This window comes from Pelodiscus sinensis, chromosome 24 (assembly GCF_052426305.1).
Source record: "Pelodiscus sinensis isolate ZL-2025 chromosome 24, ASM5242630v1, whole genome shotgun sequence".
Taxonomy (NCBI): Eukaryota; Metazoa; Chordata; order Testudines; family Trionychidae; genus Pelodiscus; species Pelodiscus sinensis.
The window spans coordinates 12,693,111-12,716,382 of NC_143075.1; the positions used below are offsets into that span (position 1 = coordinate 12,693,111).

At 46.8% G+C, this 23,272-nt stretch overlaps 1 protein-coding gene across 2 annotated transcripts; it reads right to left on the reverse strand.

Annotated features, from left to right (window-relative positions):
* Nucleotides 1-1,798: 1,798 nt before the first annotated feature.
* Nucleotides 1,799-23,092, reverse strand: ENO1 (enolase 1). Of its 2 annotated transcripts, none has more exons than XM_006127099.5 (12): nucleotides 22,938-23,092; nucleotides 17,593-17,686; nucleotides 14,334-14,429; nucleotides 10,773-10,831; nucleotides 9,266-9,335; nucleotides 8,696-8,829; nucleotides 7,940-8,162; nucleotides 5,567-5,764; nucleotides 4,999-5,200; nucleotides 4,321-4,429; nucleotides 3,290-3,348; nucleotides 1,799-2,278 (listed from the first exon to the last, which is right to left on the reverse strand). In XM_006127099.5, the coding sequence occupies exons 2-12, from the start codon at nucleotides 17,675-17,677 to the stop codon at nucleotides 2,209-2,211; spliced, it is 1,305 nt and encodes a 434-aa protein (XP_006127161.1). In that variant the 5' UTR covers nucleotides 17,678-17,686; nucleotides 22,938-23,092; the 3' UTR covers nucleotides 1,799-2,208. The 2 variants fall into 2 exon arrangements, with proteins under 2 accessions (XP_006127161.1, XP_014431002.1); XM_014575516.4 differs by lacking the exon at nucleotides 10,773-10,831 and adding an exon at nucleotides 11,100-11,158.
* Between the last annotated feature and the right edge of the window lie 180 nt (nucleotides 23,093-23,272).

The following is a 23,272-nucleotide window of genomic DNA, read 5'->3' on the forward strand; positions in this document are numbered from 1 at the left end:
AGATGCCTGTCACCCCATGCTGTTGCCTCCAATGAGGCAGCAGCCCTTGTCTGGGGCAGGTCTGAGCTCTGGGATTCTGCCTAAGCTGGACTGTGCCTGCCCTGCTCCTAATGCACTTGAAATGCAGTCAGAGCAGGGGTAGGTCTTGGTTGCAAGGCAAGACTGAGCTGGGCTAGTAGACAGCCTGCTTTAAAAAAATAAATAAATAAATAAATAAAGAGTAGGGAGGGCCAGGGGAAATATATGTGGAACTCCTTACCAGAGGCAGCTGTGAAGGCTAGAACTATAACAGTTTAAAGATGGCTCAAGACAAATCACTTGATCACGGGCTTCAGTCCACCCCCCTCCAGGGCACCTGGTGCTGGCCACTGTTGGCAGACAGCCTACTGGGCTAAATGGACTTTTGGTCTGACCCAGTATGGCCATTCTTATGTTCATCTATAGCATTAACCTGTATGCTTTTGTTTATGGGTTAATCAACTACTCTATTACATCCCTACTTCACATCACAACCCTCTCTCCCTGAAAGATGAGCAGCCCTCTACAAATGCTTATTCAATCCCAGCACTTGCTGAGGGCTGGTACAGCTTTGTAATAGAAGTTTTCCCAGTATCTGTTATCACTTAAGGTTCAGTTTATTTCTAACAAGCCCTTCCTCTATGAAATCCCATAGCACTGCCTTGTCCAATTAAGCTAAGCCCCCCCCCCCCATACAATTGATTGCTATAGGTCCCCTCTGCTGTGCTCCCCCCTCCCTTTCCCTCTCTCCATTGGCCCTTAGCCCACAGCTTTTTCCTTGCCCCACAGTTGGCACTCACTGTTGCACAGAAAAAGCATGGCACCCATCATGCACAGGAGCAGGACTGGCACTGTCCAGCTGCCTAGTCAGCAAGTCAAGCACATACAAGCCGGGTGCTCTGCCCACCCCCATGTGTCACCGTTTAAGCAGCAATATGATACCCTCCTCCCCAAAACTATGCCCAGATCATAGGACTCTAGTTCCTTCCTCCCAATATTGCTCCCCTTTGGGTCCCTGCAGAAAATGATGGAGAAGCAAGAAATCAGGAGGCAGGGGGGAAGGAGGGGAAGAAAGCTACTCACACATGCACCATCCTCCCCAGCTCCCCTTGGCCAGGAACCAGCAGGCTCCCCATGAGAGCAGGTACTCGAGGGATGGCAGTGCACAGAGCCATGTGGCACCCCCGCTAGGTGCGGGACCCACTGCTGGCCACTTCTGGGATGCAAAGTTGTCCGTGGTGCCAGGACAGGTAGGAAGCCTGCCTTAGCAAGCCCCACTACTCACCTGGTCATGCTACAGCAAAGCGACCCAGTACCTGGCATTCCAGGACAGTGATGAGATTGTGTCCTAGCCTCTCATCTAGGGCACCCCAACACAAAACAGAGGAAGAGAAGAGGCTCAGGCACAAAGTCTTGTTGACTGTGGGCACGTAAGCCATTTGTGCTAACTGCCGTCACTGCCACTCTTAGACCAGCCTCAGGGATGGCCGAGTGAGACTGTGCACAGAAGATGTGGCAAAAATTCAGCACATGCACCAACACCTTCATCCCTAGGGCGAGCCTTGTTTTCTAGAGGGACTTGGCTATGTGAACTCTCAAGCAGCTGGGACATGTCTGAAGGGCAGACAGCTAAGCTGCTGCTTTTCATGGGAATAATACCATGCATGCCCCTAGCCAAGAGCCTTTAGCAGTGTGGGCATGCACACCAACCGAGGACAGGGAAGAGGTACATGCCAGCAAGACAGCTGATGGAATAACTGCAGGCAACACTCATTGCAGGCTTGTTTGATGCTTTTATTTGCCTCACATAGAAACACTACTATATTGCTGTTTGCAGGCACCTCAAGTTGCACTGCAAGTTACACAGCTCCACACACTTAAACAGGGAGGGAAGTATATGGTTATGCCCATAGTCAACAAGGTCAAAGTTGGGTCTTAAACAATGGTTCCAAGTTTTTTTTTTTTTAATTCACAACCCCCAGAGGGACTGCTCTACAGAAGCAGCAAAGCGCTTAAGATCAACAAAGTCAGAGCTGGGGAACACACTAGGTGAAACAGTCTAGGGTGAGAGGCCCTGCAAACTGGTCTTGTTCCTTCAGCTGCCCTTCTTTCTAATACAGGTAAATAATAATGATCTAATCAGGTGACTAGTGCTTTCAACCGGAACAGGGGCTGTCTGACCCGCAGGACTTAGTTGATACGAGGGTTCCTGAAGTTCCTGCCAGCAAAGCGGGCCTTGCTTCCAAGCTCCTCCTCAATTCTGTTTGGGAAAGGAAGGAGGAGAAGAAAGGGCTGTAAGCACAGAAGGTGGTATATCTATTTGCATGACTGCCTGGCTGGATTGGCAGCAACAGAAGAGCGATGGAGCAAGAGCCACCCAAGGTGAGTAGAGGACAGTGATAGTCTTACTGCTCACATTTCTGCAATGAAACTGAAGTTCGCCAGCCAAAACAAGCTAGAATCAGACCATGCTGCTGATTCTATGCTGCTTTCATAGAGGCAGCTGAATTTGGGTGTCTTTGTGAGGTAGTGGGGACAGCATTTTCCCTCATGTCGTAGCCACAGTGGAGTCAACAGTTTGTTTAGTAGCAGGCCACACATATTGCATACAGCCTCCCACCCAGCTGGAGATTTGTTCTGCTGACCTTCCCGTGAACACTTAACATATCCCCCTCCCCCAACTCCTATGCCAAACAATGGTCTGGTATTGAGGGATACTTCCTAAATAAACACTGAATACACCACAGGGAGATCTTAAGTGCATAGCTTCCCATACCAAGGGCAGCCAACACAGCAAGCATCAGGCCCTGAGTAACACTGCTGTCAAGGGACAGAATAAGCAACACAGATGTTGGCTGAGTATTCTGTTTTCTGGGCTCAACGGTGGTAGCATTTCACAGAACTAAGGTTGTCACTCATGAGATAAGGGCTTCTTGATTTGGATACAGGGAGCAACCTGTGGCTACCACCACCTAGGTTTATATGCCCACAGGAGGAACATGGAAAGTTCTACAAGGGACAGCCACAAAAACTCTTCCCCAAAACTTTGAAACACTTAGCCCTTGATACTTTTTCAGGCCAGAATGCATGGCAGAGCCCACTGAAGTCTGCCTACAGTCAGCTAGGGAGATTTATTCCACTGGACTCTTGGACAGCCAACACAGCATCACCAGAGAAAGCCATCAGATAGATAACGCATTCTACCCTGTTCTTAGGGCAAAACTGCAGCTAACTTAGTAGTCCCCACCTCCTCCCCAGAGCACAATCTCACCTCAAAAGTTGATTGTACTTAGCTAGACGCTCAGATCTGCAGGGGGCACCAGTCTTGATCTGAAACAAAGGTCAGGAAGATACTTAATTTGGGGTTAAAACAGTTCTGCTCTCGAGAGCTGAAAGCGTGAAGACCAATGCCTCTCCCATGGCATGATAAGAACCACTGTGTCCTTAACGCATGGGAGTTGAGCATGGTGAAAGGACAAGCCATTAGAAGTGGAGAGGTTAAATATCGGTTAATTGAATAGTGGATTAACCTCATGAATTCTTAACCATTATGTGGCTATTCTATAGCTCCCAGAGGTGGGGCTGGCAGCCAGTGCACTCTAGCCCCACTCTGGGGAGCCCCCTGTATCAGAGACAGTGTTGTGGGGTGCCAGGTGGGAGCTGGTCCACAAGGGGAGCCAGTTTAAAAACTAACTCCCCTCATAGACTAGCTGTCTGTTGCTCCACATTGCTGCCTCTGATACAGATGCAGCAGCACAGGGCGGCAGCAGCCCCTGTACTGGGGCTGGGGGCGTGTCTAAGCTCCCAGAACCTGCACTAGCTGGAACTGAGCTGGGCTACCTGCCCAGCTGGTTAGCTGGGCTACCTGCCCAGCTGGTTCTTAATACACTTTAAATGCAGAGCCACAATGGGGGTTGGTCCTGGACCCAGTGCAAACCAAAACTGAACCGGGCTGCTGGCCAGCCTGCTAAAAAATGTACCGGCAAGTGGGGTTGGGGAAAGAGAGAATGCATGTAGTCTATTGCAATAACCTGTAAGCTTTTACTTATTCGGTTAATTGACTACACTAGTACACCCCTCATTAGAAGTTTGTTCACCTAACCTGAACTACAAAGTTGGGTGCAAGCTGAGGCAGTGCACTCACTAACATTCAACGAGTATCAGGAAATCCAGACACAAATTTATCCAAGATTACTCTTTGTGCCTTCCACGTCATTATTAGGATAATCAGTTTCCTCCTACAGAATGGCTTGTGTGCCATGAAATAAGGCAGCGAGGTGACTAGAGGGTACGGATACTGACCTGTCCAGTGCAGAGTCCGACTACCAGGTCAGCAATGAAGGTATCTTCAGTCTCTCCAGAACGGTGGCTCACCATCACACCCCAGCCATTGGACTGGGCAAGCTTGCAGCTAACACAAGAGAAATAGCAGTAAGATTTTGTACTACCCCATCCCATGCACAGTAGCACTCCTTGTACTAAGGGTAGTAAGTGCAAAAATATTGCTAGTTACTGCACGATCCAGCCTCAGGTTTATTTCAATAACGTTACGGGTGTTAAGGATGCAACTAAGACTAGGGATGTAAGCAAGGCCCACCATCCTACCCCCACCCAGCTCCTTCTGGGTTGTAAATTAGAGAGACAGAGAGGTCTGGTCCTGGACTTGGTTGCCTTCCCCTACTGACCAATCAAATAGATAAAAAAAAATGTATTGACTACTCAATTAGTAAATTAACCTCATTTTAACATCCCAAGCTAAGGCTAAGTTGTTCAAAAAGAAAACACTGTCATCCAGCCCAGCACTTAACGGGGACTTGTGGCTGGGAATATTAGGTTTCAGACACTGAACTGAATATTCTTCCACCAGGAGGCAGATGAGTTTTCCCGTTTGCGTGTAATTCAGGTGGCATTTGACGTGCAAGTGCCTAACCACACACGTCACAAAGTGGGTCTGGGTCAATCTCCGTAACGGGGACTTACGCCTGCAGCGACTCCGTGACAGAGCCGATCTGGTTCACTTTGAGCAACAGGCAATTGCAGGATTTCTCCTCCACGGCCTTAGCAATACGCTTAGGGTTAGTCACAGTCAGGTCATCTCCCACCACCTGAGCTCCCACGCTGGCAGTGAACTTCTTCCATGCTGACCAGTCATCCTGGTCGAAGGGGTCTTCAATGGACACCACTGCGAATGTAAGCAGAAGGGGCAGCCTCATCATCCAAGAGTTCAAGCTGCAGCACTCAAAGGTGAAACCAGTTACAGACAGATGATGTTTAGGGATGGAACATCTACTAATACACCTGACACCTCCATGTTCAGGCCTTTGCATTAGCAGCTTTGAAACTGCCCCCACTAAGGACCAAATCCCAAGCACAGGATTAAAGGCTATTCTATCAACTATTTAACTTCCACCCAACCTCTCTATCATTTCACTTTTGCTCCTATCTGTCCTTTTGCACCAAAAGATGGTGGTGTGGGGGTTGGAAGACCTGCAGGGAGCACATCATCTATTCCTGCCTGCCCGGGAATGGAGAATCATGTCCCACTCACATGGGTAGCTCTTGATAAAGCTCTTGTACAGATCAGCCAGCTGGTCAGGAGTGATGTATCTGCTGGGGTCATCGGGAGACTTAAAGTCCAGGTCGTACTTTCCATCACGATAGAACTCAGAGGCAGCCACGTCCATCCCAATGACCACCTTGTCAGTGTAGCCAGCCTTGCTGATGGCAGTCTTCAGCAGCTCCAGTGCTGGAAGGTAAGAGAGTGGGTTATAATCAACTCTTGGGCAACACTTTCCATGCCACTTTTGTAGCCAAGGCACACAATCTGTAGCTCCCAAAAGGATCCAAGTTCTATTATTGACTCATCTAGAGCCTTAGGCAAGTCCCCTCCCCACCTTTAAAATCAAGTTGTTCCTTACCAGCCTTTAACAGGGGTCTCAAGGTCTAATTGACCAATGTCTGCACAGTAACAGATACTCGTAGAACATTTTACCACTTTATAATGATATCCCGTATCAGCCTCACAGGGATGCTTAGGACACCACCAGACATGCAGCCACCTCTGAGGCAGAGCACAGTAGTTTATATTAACATCAGTGAACGATAAAGGATCGGAAATGCACATTTGCTATTTCCAGTTTCCACCGTAGTGGGAATTTAGATAGGAATGAAATCATGACTTGGCCACTGTGGATCCTGTCTTGCTTCAGCACCCATGGAATTACAGTAGGCAATAGGCCCTGAGAGGCATTAATAGCAATCAATGTAATAAATTTAGCCTGAAGTTGCCCAGGGAAGGGGAGGACTATTCTCTCCCCCCACCACCTGCATTTGCTATGTCAGGCCTCCAGTCACACACATTCCCTTTTTACCTTGGTAATGAGAGGCTATTTCTGAAGAGGCAGCATGGCTGCTGAATCCTCTAAAAACATGATACCGCTTGGCTGTCTGAAAAGCTAAGTGCTGGGTGATCACCTTGCAACTGAACACAACCCACTGACTCCTCCCAGATTGAGAGCCAAGTAGCAGCTGGACCTGCCAGACTGTATACAGTAACAAGCTCTGTTCAGGACGTTTAAAAATAGAAGATAGTCTAACTCAAGGCTGTGGAACTCCCACATCACAAAGCGTCCAGTTAATTGTTCAGCTTCACCACGCCCTCCGTTCCCCCCAAAACAAGGTAAACAACCAATCGACTGTACATTTGGTGACATGAATGGGAAGAAGCAGCCTACAGATTGAGCGACTCTGGGCTCTGAGACTCTGCAGTAGAGTCTGCAGAAGGTCCAATTAAGATATGCAACTCCAGCTACGTAACCTACATAGCTGTAAATTGCGCCTCTTAAATGGAGTTTCTGCACTGTCCACAAAGCAGGAATTCAATGGGAGCAAACGCTCCGGTTAACTTCCTGTATTCCCCATGAGGGGCAGGGAGCACCGGTGCTGATCGGGGCACCCTTTCAGTTCCATTTAGTGGGTCTTCACTAGACCCAATTAATCAAACCCTGGAAGATCAACCATAGCAGCAAAGATCTTCTGCATAGTGTAGATGTGCCCTGGGACTCTAGTTCTTGCTCAATATCTCCAATGTCACTGAAGGGAGAGGTGGAAGGTGGATAGGTATGCACAATAGTGGTTCACAACGAAAACTGCTACATTCAAAACCAGAACAGCTTTCTACTGATGCAGACATGTTTAATACTCGTACAGCTTCAAAGGCTGCTCCACTGCCCCCTACTTGGCAGGCACAGTGCTTCTGTAGGTTCCTCGGTGAATGTGTTTTCCATGCTGCTAGAAAGCAGCATCTCCTGTACTACCTCAGGGACTGAAGCACTGGAACAGAGATCACCTTTGTTCCTCTTCCCCAGGAGCTCTTATTGCTCGCTGCAACAAAGCGAGCGGTCCCTTCTTCCTGGAGCATTAGGAGACAGACTTGCCCCAGTAAAGTCTCTCCTTTTTACTTCTGAACAGTAACCGATGGCATAAAAACTAGAAGTTTTATTCCCAGCCCTAACTGGACAGGGCTATCCTTCACCTAGTACCAACAGGAAATGAAAGAGTGATGTACCTGAAGTTGAGAGAAATTAAGTCACCTTTTTAATCTGTTTTGAGTGCATCAATTGAAGCCACTGGTCTGCCTCCAATCTGCAATTTAACCGCCTCGAATTGGCAATAGGGGGTAGCAGCTTTGCACTAGAAAGCCCTATGGGACTGGCCTGACACCTCCAGTGTGAATGGAAGGGGATAGATGAAGTCAGTGACCATTAGAAGTTGCTAGAAAGGAAGAGATCCCCTCCAGAGATCAGGGCAGCAGCCAAAATTATCTGGAGCCCATGCTGGTCTGAGGCAGCTGGGTGAGTTACACAGGCCTGAACACAATGGTGACCAAGTTCTAGTTTCCCCAGCCATCTCAGCTTTGTACCTTCTTTGTTCTCCAGGATGTTGGGTGCAAAGCCTCCCTCGTCACCCACATTGGTCGCATCCTTTCCGTACTTCTCCTTGATGACATTCTTCAAGTTGTGATAGACCTCAGCACCAATCCGCATGGCTTCCTTGAAGTTCTCTGCACCAACGGGGAGGATCATGAACTCCTGCATGGCCAGCTTGTTACCAGCATGGGACCCACCATTGATCACATTGAAAGCCTGGATGAACAACAGAACAAGTGTCAGCTGCTCCACTTCTCCCTCCATCTTTAGCCATGATTCATACCATATAACTAAGCAGTGCAATGAGAGATGCTCATTTCCCCTTCTCCTGGACAGGCCCAGAACACCTGCTTTTAAGGTCTTATCCTGGACCTGTGGAAATCAGAGAGCTCTGATCCCAGGCTATGAGCTCACTCACCCGGACACAATGCATTTCTCGTTCTGCACGAAACCTTTGCATGCTCTCCCTGACCAAGGAACCAAAGGTGAGTTTACAGTGCAGACTATCATGCACAGGTAGTTCTACTTAATCTGTGCCCTAAACTGAATGCTACAATCCAGAAGGGGTCCATTACATGACCCATAAGTACCCTGCATAAGCATCAGTCTTCCAAGGACAGGGATTTTCAGGCACATAAGAATTAGAAGCAAGATGCCCTGTGAAAGTCAGAGACTTGGGCTCCTAAATAACGTAGGAAAAGGCCACCCAGGCGGATATAGACTCCAAATTTCTGACTCAGGAAACCTACAGGAACTGGCAAGATGACTTCTGCATTTCCTGCAAGGTCAGCGATGTGACGATACAGGGGGACTCCCTTCTCAGCAGCACCGGCTTTGCACACAGCCAGAGACACACCCAGGATGGCATTAGCCCCGAACTTGGCTGAAACAAAGGAAATTGTTACATGATTTATATAGATATCGACAACACTCCTCAACAAGCCACCCCTCAGCAGTGCTATTGCTATTATGGTTTTTAAGTGTAGGCATCACAAGTAAGCTCACAGCAGCTCCCCTTTCTGCTACTCCCACTCCAGGGCAGCACAAAGTTCACAGTAGCTTACAATGATTTAGCTGTGGAATTATCATGGTGGCTTTCGTGCCAGCGTACATCTTCATAGTCACAGTACCTACGATCACAGAACTGATACGTGAAGTAGGGGTCTCTCTAACCGTTACCCCAATACCACGAAGCAGGGCTGGATAAAGCCCACTTCTTCCCTTCACCCCCAAAACAGCTTCAGTTACTTTGCAACACAATGCAGCACATCCCTGGGGTTGAAAAGGCACACCTGGGTGTTGTGCAAAAAGCCACTTACACTTGTTTTCTGATCCATCCATCTCTAGCATCAGTTTGTCAATCTTCTCTTGCTCCACCACATTTAGGTTCTGTAAAGGGAAGCAAGAGTGAAGTCCCAAGACAAAGCTACGCTGTACAGTTCAATCCCCCCCTTCTCCACCAGCGTCACCTAGGGAAGCTAGTTTGTAGCTCAATTTTAGCAGCTGCGTGACTATTTGATAGTTCCCAGGGATAGGGCCAGCAGCTAGTTCACTCCTGGCCCCACTCCCAGGGAAACCCATCTGAGGCAACAGTGTGGGGTGGTGACACGCCTTGCCTGCAAGGGGTCTGAGCTCCCTGCGGGATGCCGGGGTAGCCTCTGACCATGGGGAGCTTGGACCCCTGTGCAGGGGCTGCTGCCACAGAGCAGCCTGTCTGCAGTAGCCTCCCTGCTCCCTCTAATAGAGGCTCGGGGGGGGGGGGGGGGGGGGGTGAGAGGGAAGAGAACAGCTTTTAGGCCAGCTCCTGCCCTCCCCCTACCATGGGAGGCAGCGAAAGGTGTGGCAGGTAGGTCTGCAGAGCCAGCACATGCTGGAAGCCTGCTTGAAAGCCACCTTCCTGCAGGTTCTGCTCCTGCCTGCCCTCCCTCCACCCTCTAGACTGCTGCCTCTATCAGAGATAGCAGTGCGGGGGTGAGGTGGGGGGCAGGTGGATCACATGCTCATGGGGAGCCAGCTTCACACAGGCACTGGCTCCTGCTCCACCCTGCCCCCCTGCTGCCTCTGATACAGAGCGAGCAAGGGGTGTGTGCGCGTGCGCGCATACAGGCTTATCAGTTAATCATGTAGCCATCTACGTACTGACATCCATAGTGTCAGTTATCAACCACTTACCTGCAGACTGCTTCCCAAATTTCAATTTCAGGAACTGTCATTAATTGAGGTCAAAAGCTACCTAGAGCATATATATCTGCTGAAGGACTCTCTTAAACACACCTTATTTGAAGGAAACTACCCTTGTCCTCAACTTGGCCTAGTAGAGGGGATCCCAATGAAAGTTTATGCACCTCTTTTAGTTTGTACAGAGGTCTATCGATCCTAGCTCAGTGAGACCTATACACCTAGTTTAAGTAGGACTTCAGAATAGCTTTGATAGGGAAGTTCCATTACATTTTCATTTTGTAAACTGGACACTAGAAATAAATACCTATTAAGTTTAACATTTACACTGCTATATGCAGCAACGTAGACAACACTACTACAGACTGAAATCCAAGCAAGATGATCAGAACAAGTGATGCTATTATTCTGGCTAAGTTAGGGTTACATTTGCACTCATTAATGGAAGCAGTCACTGGATTAAGGGAGTTATTTTACGTCAATTTGCTCTCACACACACACACACACACACACACACACACACACACACACCTGCTACACCTCAAATGCCATTCTTCAGATGCTTTTTTTTTTTTAAAGGGGACAAAAAGTTAGAGGTAGGAAGTGTTGCACTTGCATTAACTGAGGTTAAGTAATGAATGCTCCTACCTTGCTAATCAGTGCAGGTGCAATTGTTTTATTGATGTGCCCAACAGCTTTTGAGACACCTGGAAGGAACAAGCAAATCAATCACTATGCAGGCATTAGTAGATGATCACTTGATAAAATCCAACCCCAATCACCCATCATTCAGCATTTCCTATTAACCAAACTTTAGCTTTTACTGCCAAGTCTAAGTGATCTCAAGTGAGTGACAAGTTACATCATGGAAATAGCCATCATCTAGGAATGCCTGCTGGAAGGTTAGTTTGCAAGACCATGCACTGGAAGTGTCTGTCCAAGTGACAGGTTGCAATAAAAGCACATGACCATTACCTGAGTACACAACGCTGGAGCCAGGAACTGGTTAACATATTTAACAGCTCTGGATACACCTGACAGAAGTGAAATGGACAAGAGTAAAGGAAGGGGTGAAAGAGCAAAGAAAGAGCGAATGAAGGGGGAAAGCGGTCACAATAGTGTAGAGTGTGGCAGTAATCTGAAAGATTAGCAAAATGCCCCATATTAAGCAATAGAACAGAAGTGAGCAGGTTCACTAGATAGTGCAAGTTGGCGCGCCTCTCCAGCCAAGCAAAGTGGATTATTTTCCCTGGCAATGTCTCAGTCCTAGAGTCCAGCCTTGAGTTTCCAACTCTTCAGGCTTCTATCCATTGAACAAGCCAACTTTTAGTTAAGGAGACCATTAAGACAGTAGCTCAACTCAACCAGTGGTCCAAGGCCTTGTGGGAGGGCACATGCATGAGCAGGTTTCAAGCAGGCCTTGCATTAGACTTGCTGGGGGCCAAAGGCAGAAAGCCAAAGTCTAACCACAAGGGGCTGAAACCTAGTGCCCCAAGCCCTGCCCCATGGAGCTGAAGCTAAAGTCTGTGCAACTTAGCTTCGCAGGGCCCCCCCATGGTGGGGGACAGCAGGGAACTGCTCTTTTTGCTGCCCCTTGCTTTTACATGCAGAACAGTTGTGGGCCATGGGAGACGCCTCAGAAAAAAAACCTGAGAACGCTTGCATCAGGACACAAGGAAAAGGACACTTGGGTTGGCAGAGGAGGGAAGGATCTTTTGATGCTTTAAGCAGACAGGCATTAAGATGCCTGGTCGTTTAATATCTACAACCCTATCCTGGATTACAATGATGCTCCAAGTCAGACACGCCTAGGTGCGGCAGAACCACTTTGCTTTTATATTAGCATTCTCTCCACTAGAAGAGCAGATAGCTACACTCAGAACACAGGTGCGGATATTAAAAGCTTTGTCTTTTCCTGAAGCAATTGGTGCCTGTACAAAATGCTGCATGTCAGCCAACATTTTCCTGGGATGAAAGAAAGTGCCAAATGGAGATCAGACCACCACACCAATTCTGTACGTGATATTGCACATCCCAGCTATTTAGCCTGTAGTTTAACACTCCACTGAGTCTATTGTGACTGCCACATACACAAGGACAGAAAACCAATCCCGTCCCAAAGCCAGGTAGGTTGTGTCTTTCCTCCATCAGCCAAGACCATAGTAATTAACTGGACAACCAAACACCAGCCTAGTGACACTGAGAGCCTCCCTGTAAGGAGTGTTCTCAAAGATCTGAGCAGACAAGTGCTTCAAAGATTCCTTTGTTCAGAACACTTGGAGCAAGTGAGGTAAGAGTCTTCTAAGCCTAGCAAAAGCTGATTAAATCTGCATTATTAAACAGACAATGATGACTTAAAGAAGGCTTTCCAGCACCATCCGATTGGAAATACTTCTATTGTATTCCCTACATTCCACTCCCATTAGGTATCTTGAAAAGCCTATTGGCTCCTGCTGCTTATTCGCTACCTGACAATTTTCAGACATCAGCCCTGCTGGCTGTTGAAGATGGTGTTTTTTCAAGCAGAGGGTTCTGACTACAAATGCAGAAGCAGCAGATAAGCCTTTAAAATCCCATTTGCACAAGGAAACACCTAGCCAAATGAAGCACTGAAGGGTCATTTCCAAACACTATATAAGCAGGTCTGCTAAGTTGTAGACAGCACAAGTTCCTCAGTTCTTCCTAGGATGCTTTTCTTAGCCACTCTGCCCAGATCAAATATCCCCATATTACTAAAGCAGAACTTCAAGTGACTGTCACTGCTCAGATGACAGTTCCTTCTCGCCAGATCAGCATCTAAGAAATCTTGATGGTAATGGAGTTTATGAAGCCCCATAGAGGCCTCCAACATTTCCATTTAAATATACCCGCTCCCCAGGAATATCTCCCATGTTATTTGAAAATACTCCTAGTCATCCCGTTTCCCTAGAGATTTAGGAGAGGAAAAAGGGAGCTAACCCCTAGCCACACTGATGAGGCTTTGAAAGCAATACTCCAAGATGCAAGAAGTTGCAGGATTACAGGCACGTGAAATGGCTCAAGAACTGTAGGACCTAAATGCACAGGCTTTCTATACTATTTGACAGGCTCCCTGGCACATCAGCTTGCGCAGTGGTAGTCTACGGATGACTACCAAAGGTCATTGTGGGGAAAAAAGAATAAGTAACGCTGCTTTCTCTGCAAACCGAGTTTGAATTTCTTCCCCCAAACAGGTCACTGCAGATCACAGGCAGTTGCATTTAGCATCAGACAGCATCTGCAGACAGTCAGAGTTGCATGAAAGCTCTTCTGAGCTCAGGACTTCTCTACCAGATGCTCTTAATTTGAGATTCCATCTCATCCTCATTTCAACATATTGCCCCCCCAAACCTGGCAGCACATGGCACCAATTGTTACTGAATGGTTCAGGGAACAGCTTCTAGCACTCAGGCAATTTTCAATCTCTATAAAGGATCTTGCCATTAATGGGCAAATAAGGATAATAGGCTTTTAGGGATGGGTTGTTCAGATGCCCATTAGGCTGAACACATTGCTAACTAGCACAGAACCAATGCCCCCAAAGGGCATCAACATGCAGCACAGCCACAAAGTGCAGTAATAAAGAACAGTCCTTTTTTGTCAAGGTCCAAATTTCTTCGTCATGGTATAGTCAAGGTCCAGACTCCAGGGAAAAATTAATAAAATAAAAAGATAATGGTATTCATTCAGAAGCATCTGGACCTCCAGATCTGGCCCATGTTCTGTCATTGGACTCCCCAGCACTGCATACTGTACTTAGTCCTGGGGGAATGCTGCAGTTGTTGCATTTGGAGCCATAGTAAAACCGCAGAATTACCCCTAGGATTATATAGTGCTATGAGCAGCTAACAAAAATGCCGGAGCCCTACACACTTGGGCAAAAACAAGTCTCTGGCTCTTCTTACAGCCTAATTCTCAGAGGAAACAGGGATCCACCTCTCCCACTGTCTTCAAAACGGAGTTGAGGGTATGCTATACTTTTGAACAGTACCCGATCACTTCTGCACAATGGGTCAACTGAGTTGGATTGCAAGCTAGCCAGTAACTGTGAAACGTGGTAAGTGACAAGGGGTGGGATGGAGAGATGCCAACATACCAGCTACTACAACAGCACTGATGAGCGAGTGTTTGCAGCAACACCTGCCATGGGACAGCTGAGGCTGAACATCAAAAAGCAAAGAATGGATTTACCTTTTCCCAGGAAGCGAGTCTTGTCATTGTCACGAAGCTCCAGAGCTTCATAGATTCCAGTGGAGGCACCACTAGGTACAGCAGCTCGGAACATTCCTGAGTATAGCAGGAGAGAACAGAAAATCATCTGCATGTTCTTTAGCCCAACCTAAAACTATTAGTTCGCAAGCACAGGGAATGCTGCTCCCTTCCTCACTGCTAGGTCTCTCTCCTGGATCAGGAAGAGTTATATTCTTTCAAGTCATGTTTGGGCAACATTACAAACCAACTCAGACTGTTCATATGGCTGAGTATCAAGACTGATAGCTTGCTTCTTTCTTTCACATAGAAGGCATCAGTCACGAAAAGCCCACTAGTTATCTGGATAACCAACCCTTTTCCCCATTGGAGGTATCTACTATTTCTTAAGAAAAACCAAAAAAACCCACTTTTAATTTCCACCAAATAGCACCATTGCCTGGGCTGGCCCACTAGTCCTATACAGAGAATCTAAGGTGAATCGCTTGCTCTTGGGTGGGCAGGTGTTTGGAATGGTTCGAGTCCTGTTGGGAGTTCTGGGGCATATGGGGGAGAGGGTATCATGAAGACCGAGTATGCTATATAATCTCCAGCATCACCACCATCATGCCCCTGAGAAGCAAACAAGTTCTGTCATCTCATCAGGTTGCTCTTTGGAAGCAGACAGGAGTGGTTTAGACAGACACAGAGCTTTGGCTGAAGGCTTCAGATCAGCACCCCAATTTACCAACTGAAAGTTTAATGTCTGCCCCAAAGATGTGCAGATCTGTGGCTCAACTGGGAAAGATGGAAGTGGGGGGAGATGATGAAAAGCCATCTTAGAGGTTGGAATCCACAGTGGGTATCTGGTCATTTGATGGGAGGACCCCACAGGGTAGGCACTAAACCACAGATATGTCTAGCTAAGGTTACCCTGCAGAACAGAATATTGAGAGCACTAGAGTTCATTCAGGCTTTGGAGTGAGGCGCCAGTTTTGATCTCTCTAGCTTTCCTCCCTGAAGCAGAAGTAGTCTAGTTTGGAATCTCATTAAGAGAAACCATTCATCTTTCCAGGCACAAAGATAAACTGTTTGGCTAGCGTACTACAGCTATTGTGATTGCTCATTCCGCCAAGCCATGCTGGTGTGGTTTTGCATAATACAACTGTCTGATCTTGTAAGATGCAGCACATTAAATAACAAAGAACCAATGAGGAAGGGTGGAGGGAAAATGCCTTGCAACTACCAAAACAGATGAAGGATGCTAGATATACAACCACAATTACAACTAAGCAGCTGTCTAATCATGTCTGTGTCTACATTAAAGAGCTACACAAAGTTACTGCAAAGGGAAGCGTGTTGGCAGAAGTCTTTAGGCAGGCAGTACAGCTAGAGACCTGGAGCAGAACTAACTGCAGCGGAAGAGAGATAACCACTACTTCCTCTAATTAAGCAGACAGAGCTTCTAGAGGGAAAGCAAAAATGTACAGGCATAGAGCTGAGTTTGTCAAAGCCCAATTTTGCCAGAATTGGGAAAGTGCAGAAGAGCAAGAAAGGGCCATTGGTAGCTGTTAAAATAGGGGACTAAAGATTCCCCCTCCCCCCCACTTAGACTTGTCCCCACCTACACCATCAATAAAGCTTATCCTAGTTCCAAGCACAAAGTCTTCAATCCTACTAAATGTCATTTACGTCCAGCTTTCAAGTCTCCACTGCGCACATGTCACTGGAAACCCATAAAAAAAGCTGCCAAAATACCAGATGAATTTACTTGACATGATGCAGAGTTCATTTAATGGGACATTTTCCTTCAACCTTTATTCTAGTAGAAAGTCTCATGAGAATTACAGAAAGATAGGATCAGGTTTGTGGAAGACTAGGGTAAACTGGAGTCTAACACGATATTCATTGTGTACTTCAGACTCTTATGGTCATTCACAGAGGTTCTATGGAACGTTCTGGAAACTGAGCAAGTTTATTTCAAAATGCAGTCAGAAGAGAGGCATGTAATATAACAGACACTTAAGAGTCCTTAAAAGAGTTTCCTAGACTTGTTAGACAGCTATTTGAGCAGCATGACTACTGATCACAACTACTAGAGCCAAAAGCCAACCGCAACTGGACTGTTGTGTCTTGTCCTTTTTAGTTTACTTCATGACCCTAATCATTTATGGGTAGGAAGCCTTATACAGAGGAAAGACCTCAGCTCTGTTCATGTCTCATGAAGGAAACGCCTCACTGGCCAGGCTCAAGTTAATTATGCCACTGAATCCATACAGCAAGAATTGTTCAAGGTCTTTTTTGTAGCTTCAATGATCACTGCAGCTTAAATGTAGTCATACAGAATTAGGTGAAGGGAAAAAAAAATAAAGTTTCACTCAGTTTGGGTTTGCACTGTCCTATGGGTGTCAGCTTAGGAGAAGTTCAGATTTGGAGACCATTCACCTGCCATGTGTTTTTCAGGCTGCAAGATTACTAGTTCTGTTTTAAGAGCTTCTCTCTGCCACTCAATTCTGCACTTCACAACTCCTGTGGCTCTAGAACAGATATGCTGAATACATGATGACAGGGATCATGCACAAAAGGCTAAGAGGGAATCCCTGAAATGCACAACTTCAGTGCCAGAGAGAAAACATTCATATGGTTCTCCTATGCCTCTATATGGCACTATGCAAGTGTTTCTGGTCCTAATCTGGGGGCTACATTTCCTCCCTGGAGTTACAGAGAGATGAATTTATCCCCTATTGCCTGTCAAGCTTGATTCAAGCGGATCCCTATCTGTAAAGTAATTTGCTGTTTCAATCATGAAAGTTTACATCAGGTTCCTAAGCCACTAAGACCAATAGCTAAAGATCTTCCCCTAACAGAGAAATACTAATGTGAGATGTGTTCCTGTCTTTTATGTGTCAAGACTGGAGATGTCAACTTCTCATTTAATCAGGAAGCTTTGCCTGTTCTATCCTAGAAGACAGAGCAGACTGAAATATAGTGCTTTTAACGTAAAGCTCCACTTTTCACTGACATTTTGGCTGTTATCCTAGTTTGTTTATACCCCTCTCCTCTAAATATCCTACCATGAAAGTCAGCCTCAGAACTCCCCCCCCCCCCCAGCAGACAGGAACCCCATAGCACATGTGCAACACTGACCCCAGAGTTGAGAGTAGAGGTTTTGTACGAAGAACGTTTCTACTTTAGTGATCAAGGCAGCCCCTACGGATATGTGGCAAGAATAGAGATGGTGGTAGGCAGAAAGAGGACTCACCTTTGGTAGTATAGAGGTCTACCTCAACCGTGGGGTTCCCACGTGAGTCCAGGATCTCACGAGAATGGATCTTGATTATGGACATTTTGAATGTCTGCCAAGGGGGGGAAAAAAAGATGCAATATTTTGAAAACACAAAATTGCACAAGAACCTTAGTATGCATTTCATCTGTATCATTAGTCACAGAGTTTCTGCTGGAACAGGAGAAAGCCATCATTAAATCTCTTTTGCTAAGATGTCCATTAGGAGTTTGAGGTAGCATAACCTGTTGATTTTGACTAGGATTTTTCAAGAAACCTAAGGAAGCAAGATATCCAATTCTTTTAGGTTCAACTCCCTTAAACTCCTTAAAAGACACTAGCCTATGATAATAATGAAGTGAACTTGACAAACAAGGACTAGTTAAAACCACTTCTTAAAAGCAGCGACACTTCAGTGCAGAGGCTTGCATTTAATTTTAGAACATGTAAGAGCACATTCTGGGATTTGAATATAATGAAAACTTGAAATGGAAAGAGACAGCTATGTATTAGTTATGTTTCTAGCCAAGACCAAGTTACTGTATGGCTAGCTTCCTCTGCATTTGGTATGGAGCACTTTAATCATAATCTCCATTTAGCGAAAGAACTTTGTTTCACGTCTAGTTTTGTGCACATACTTTTTTCCTTGTTAAAACACACACATGCACACACACCCAGAAGTGATCCTTCAATCAAGGACCTACTCAATTCATATTGAGCCATATCATACCTTTACAGTAAATATTGGAGCAATAGCTCACTAAACAGATCAAGGGGTCGGGAACAGTTTTTATAAATACCACTCACATCAATTACCGTAACAGCCATGATCCATTCTGAAACCAGTCTCCCTTTCAAGATTGTGCACCCAGACTTTCAGCTAAAGCCAGCAGCAGATTAATTAGGGCAGACCTCAGAAAACACCCTTCATCTCTACCTCTGCTGTGTTCCAAGGTGAACACACAAAAAGGATATGCTGGCATGTCAGTTCCTTGCATGTTGATGCTTATTACAGGCCTAAGCTACCTGCTGTGTAACACTAACACTGCTCTAACTGTGATGCTAAAAAGTGTGCAACGAAGATTGTTTTGGGGGAAATAAAGGCTTTTCTGTTGTCTCGGTTAAAGGACATTTTAAAGTGTCCATTCCCTTCCACTCCACTGACAGGAGATACGGTCAGACTGGCTTTGCTCCTATTAGCTGCTCCCCTTAGACCATGTCTGAGAGCAGGAATTATTTATGGCTGTTACAGAAGGTTGGTTATGCTGTAATGCAACTCATGCAAGCACCTGTGCACCATTAGCAGTGAGGTTAGTTTCTTTAGAGTGCAGGGCTTAGTCACAAATAAAAAAATTCTTTTACATGCAAATAATTGGATGCTAAGTTTGGCAAGTCAGTCATAGGTAGCGACAGCATACAGGGGTGCTCATGAGTCTGCTTTTGCAGTGACATAAAAGGCTCATGCTGTGATTGAGAGTTTACCTTTCTCTTTCTGGAGCTACCCTCTTCCTAAAACTATATCCTTTATCTCTTCCCCACTACAAGGTAACACCTCTCTTTAGTCTCTTACTGTCTCATTTGGCAGTGAGGTAGCAGAAAACCTGGGGATGAAAGGTTTTCTAATTGATTTTTCTGCTCTATTGTAAGTCTTAAATTAAACTGAGCACTCAATTTGTTTGAAAACTCTTGGAGAAGAAGCCTGGCCACACTAGCCCACCCAAGCAAGTGTGTATCCAATTAAAATCCCCCCACTTTCCTTGCAGTTTTCTAGTGCACAGCCCTCCTTGATGCTATTTAGTGGCCAACATGAAACAACCATGGCCAACCTTTCCTTGTTGCAAGAATCCCTTCTTTATAGGCTCTTGCATACACTGCATCTTGCTTTCACTTTCAGGGCTGCAGCTGAAGCATCAGAGGAGATGCTTCACCTGTAGCAGGATATGACATTTTCAAGGAAATGCATAATACATACACTGTTCCTTATTTAAAAAGGAAACTTGTTACCCCGAGAAGTACTCACAATAAAGTTTGTGTACCTGTCTCCCACAGCAGAAATGAAACAAGACATTAATATTACTTTAGTTCTCAAGTGTCCTTGAGAAGTGACCTCCCCAGAAGTCCCTCCCCTTCCTTAGCAGCTATGCTCAGTTTGCAGCACTGCAGTATTTCAGACCCGCACCAAATCAGTTTTATTTTAACGGTTGTTGAGCTTCTTCACTACTGTCTTCAAAGAATCATTTTGCCCAGGGACGGTTGGTAAGGAACAGCATCTGTCTTCAAGATACAGTTTAACTCATCATGAGCCCAATGGAAATCATTTGCTTCCATGAACTGTCTGCTCGGACAACCATGATTCAATCAACCATAGCTATAGAGGAGAACAAGCATAAGCATGTCCCAGCTGTGGTTCAGTCTGCATGTATTTGTTTCAGGGTTACATAAGTGGGGAGACAAGGCTGTAAAAGGGAAGCTTCCCTCAAGAGAGCCTTCCAGAAAGTAATAAATTTGCATTTACTATTCCAATCCTCCAGTGCCTCGAGAATTAACTGGAAATGAGCCATACCTGTAGAGCAGCTATCTTGTCTTTCACATTACACAGATTCTCTCTTATTTCTGTTTTCAAGGGTCCCTTTAACATGAGAGGTAACTGCACACACTTAGAGGTATGGGCTAGCAATTGAAAATATGGGACATCATACCTCCGAGACGGATAACAAGGACAATATGAATGGCAGGTTTACTTTTAAGTACACAATTACATGGATTTAGAGAGATTCTTGGGACAGCTTTTCCAAGGAGCTTTACAATGACAAAAAATGCTCCACTAGATTATTATAGCAAGATACCTCTCGGAAGTTAATCTTGCTGTAAAAACTCCTTTTTGATAGGGAAGACCTAGCCTATGGGTTAGGGGCAGCTTTTACTGATGCAGATAAAGGCTATGGGGCCACACCAACAACCCAAATTGTGTATGGGGGGGAAAAGGGGTATAAACCCACTACAGAACCTTCCATGCCCTGCCACTGAAGATAGCTATCTACTGCAAGTTCCACTTGGGGCTGAAATGCACAACCTGGGGACTTTTGTACAATGACAAGGCTCTTCTCCAACCTAACTATATTACTGCCTCTCTTTAGCACTCCAGAGAGGATAGGCACAAGTCACCAAGGAAGACTTCAACAAGGGTACCATCAGATTCCACTGCAGGTCTCTCCTTACCCCCAATAGTGTATTCCTTATTCATCCCTATGCCCCAAGTATGATGCAACTAGAAGAATGCTGCTTGGCATGTATCAGACCAGGGAATGCAGGAAGTCAGGAAATAACAGACTACTCAGAATCAGTTTTTTAATAAAATGGAGATCAAGGACTGAATTGCTTCAATTTGTGGTTTTGGAAATGAAATATCAGTACTTCCCTACAGCTCAAAATCTGTATCCCCACCCTGTGACTCAGCATGTTAAATAACGGAAAAAAAAAATCGCTGAAGGCTGGTTGACTGAACTCCTGACCATTTACACAAACCCCAGGAGAATCAAAAAGAGATTTTCCACTACTGGTTTTCATTCAGATAACTGGGGTAACCCCTGGTAACTCTTATGCAGCTGCCTTTCTTGCATTACTATTCCAAATATAAAAATGACAATTATTTCATTATGAAGATTTCATGGAAACATGAGAATGGTCACACTGGTCAGACCAAACTGTCCATCTAAGAACACATTGGTCAAGAACGCTGATCTAGAAATAACTAAATATTTGAGAAGCACAGCTGAAGGACAGCTAAGGTTGCAAAAGAGGGGAAGGTTCAAAGCTGTAACACACTAAAGACTTTTGAATACTTTGCAGCAGGTTTCAATTATTAACAGTCTGTACCCATCATGCTAACAAGGTTTCTGAAACAAAGGAACCACTCCTTTGCATTGTGACTCACTTCTTAGTAACATGACATGTACTCCTACTTAAAGTACTAAGCATCACCAAAAAAGGGACCAAATAGGTAGAACAGTTAAGAATTTTAATGTGAGTCATGAGAAACAGGCAAAAAAGGCATGACCACATTGTGAGCACATGCTGATGCTGCATGGCCTGCAAGAGTCCTGCAACCATCAGCATGACCCAGGGGCCTGTAGGCCTTGTAAATCAATCCACAGTTCTGCAATGCAAACCTGCACTGAAGGGGACTTGGTATGTGAGGCATGAAAGCCGTCTAATCACTGCTGCCATGCCAACTGCTTGGCCCTAATATTTCAGCAGTACAGACTTTCCCTGGGCTCCACGTGGCTTTGAACACTTGCCTGCAGACAGCAACTGTTAAGAGCCACTCGCCCCGCAAACCAGTGAGGGGTTTTTTTTTGGGTGGGGGAGTGGAAAAGTGCAGCAAATGGAAGTGCACAAGTGGCGAAATTCTTGCCTACAGAATATTTCCTAGTCCTTTTCACTGCTCTTAGCAGGAGAGGAGTCAAGGGCACGAAGTACCCACCAAATCGGATTGAACTGGGGACTGAATGAGCAAGTGCCATGTGGGGGCGAGGGGTTTAACATGCACAAGCCTTCTGGACCAAACGAAACAATACATTTAAGTCATCGCGGGCACACAGCAAGCGCAGGGGCACGTGTGGAACCTCTGGGGGTTGCAGGGCCTGCAAAACGCAGCAGCAGCGATCAGGTTAGCGAGAGAACGGACCCTTTCTGCCCATCCCGCCTCTTGACTCAGGCCACTCGGGTGGCGTGACTTTACCCGCCTCGATGATACCTGCGGCGGTGGCAGCAGACTGAGGAGACTACCTACCACGCCAAGGACGGTGCCCGGAGAACAGCACCTAGCAGAGCCACCAGCCCTGTGGCTGGGGCAAACTGGCTGCCGGGCAGCGGGGGGGAGCCGAGCCGAGGGAAGGAAGCGCCGCCCCAGACCGCGAGGCCTGTGCAATTGGCAAGCCAGCCACGCACGGGCAGGAAGCCATTGCAGACTATAGCAGTGAGCAGGAGGCGAGGGACGTGTATCCCACTCCCTCCCGATGCACCCTCGCTTTGCACGAGCACCCCGCGTGCATTTTTTTTTGGGTGGCGTGGCCAGGAAATATTTCCTGGGTTCCCCCCACTAGGAGACCCGGAACCCCTCCCGCTGCCACACACCCCAGCTTTTGGAGACAGCAGCCGCCTAGGGAGGGCTCCTCTTGCGGGAGGCAGCACCCCCAATCTCAGGGCCACCCCCAGTCCAAGGGCATGCGGCGGCGGGCAGGCCCCTTGCAAAGGGTACCCCACCCACGGTTCGGCGCTCCCCCAGGCTCAGGCGGTTGTGCAGCGAGGCCCCCCCCCCTTACCTGCAAAGAGCCGCTAGCAGAAAAAGAGCAGAAGAGTCACGCACGCAGCTCACGCTCCAAGGAGACTAGGGGGAGAGGTAACCGGCTCGCGCTGGGCTATAGCCCATCCCATGCAGATTGGGGCGTCCTCCTCGGCGCGCCATTGGCTGGCCCACCTCACTCGCCCGTCTCGGATTGGTCGGACGGGGCTGGCGCCGGCCCCGGTCCTTAGGCGCGTGCGCTACGTGCCGGGCTGCCCCTTGCTGCAGTAGCTGGCTGGGCTTTGAGTCATGGAAAATCCCATTGCCGGGCGCCGGGGATGAGCTCGCAGGGGCGGCGCTAGGCGGGAGCACAGA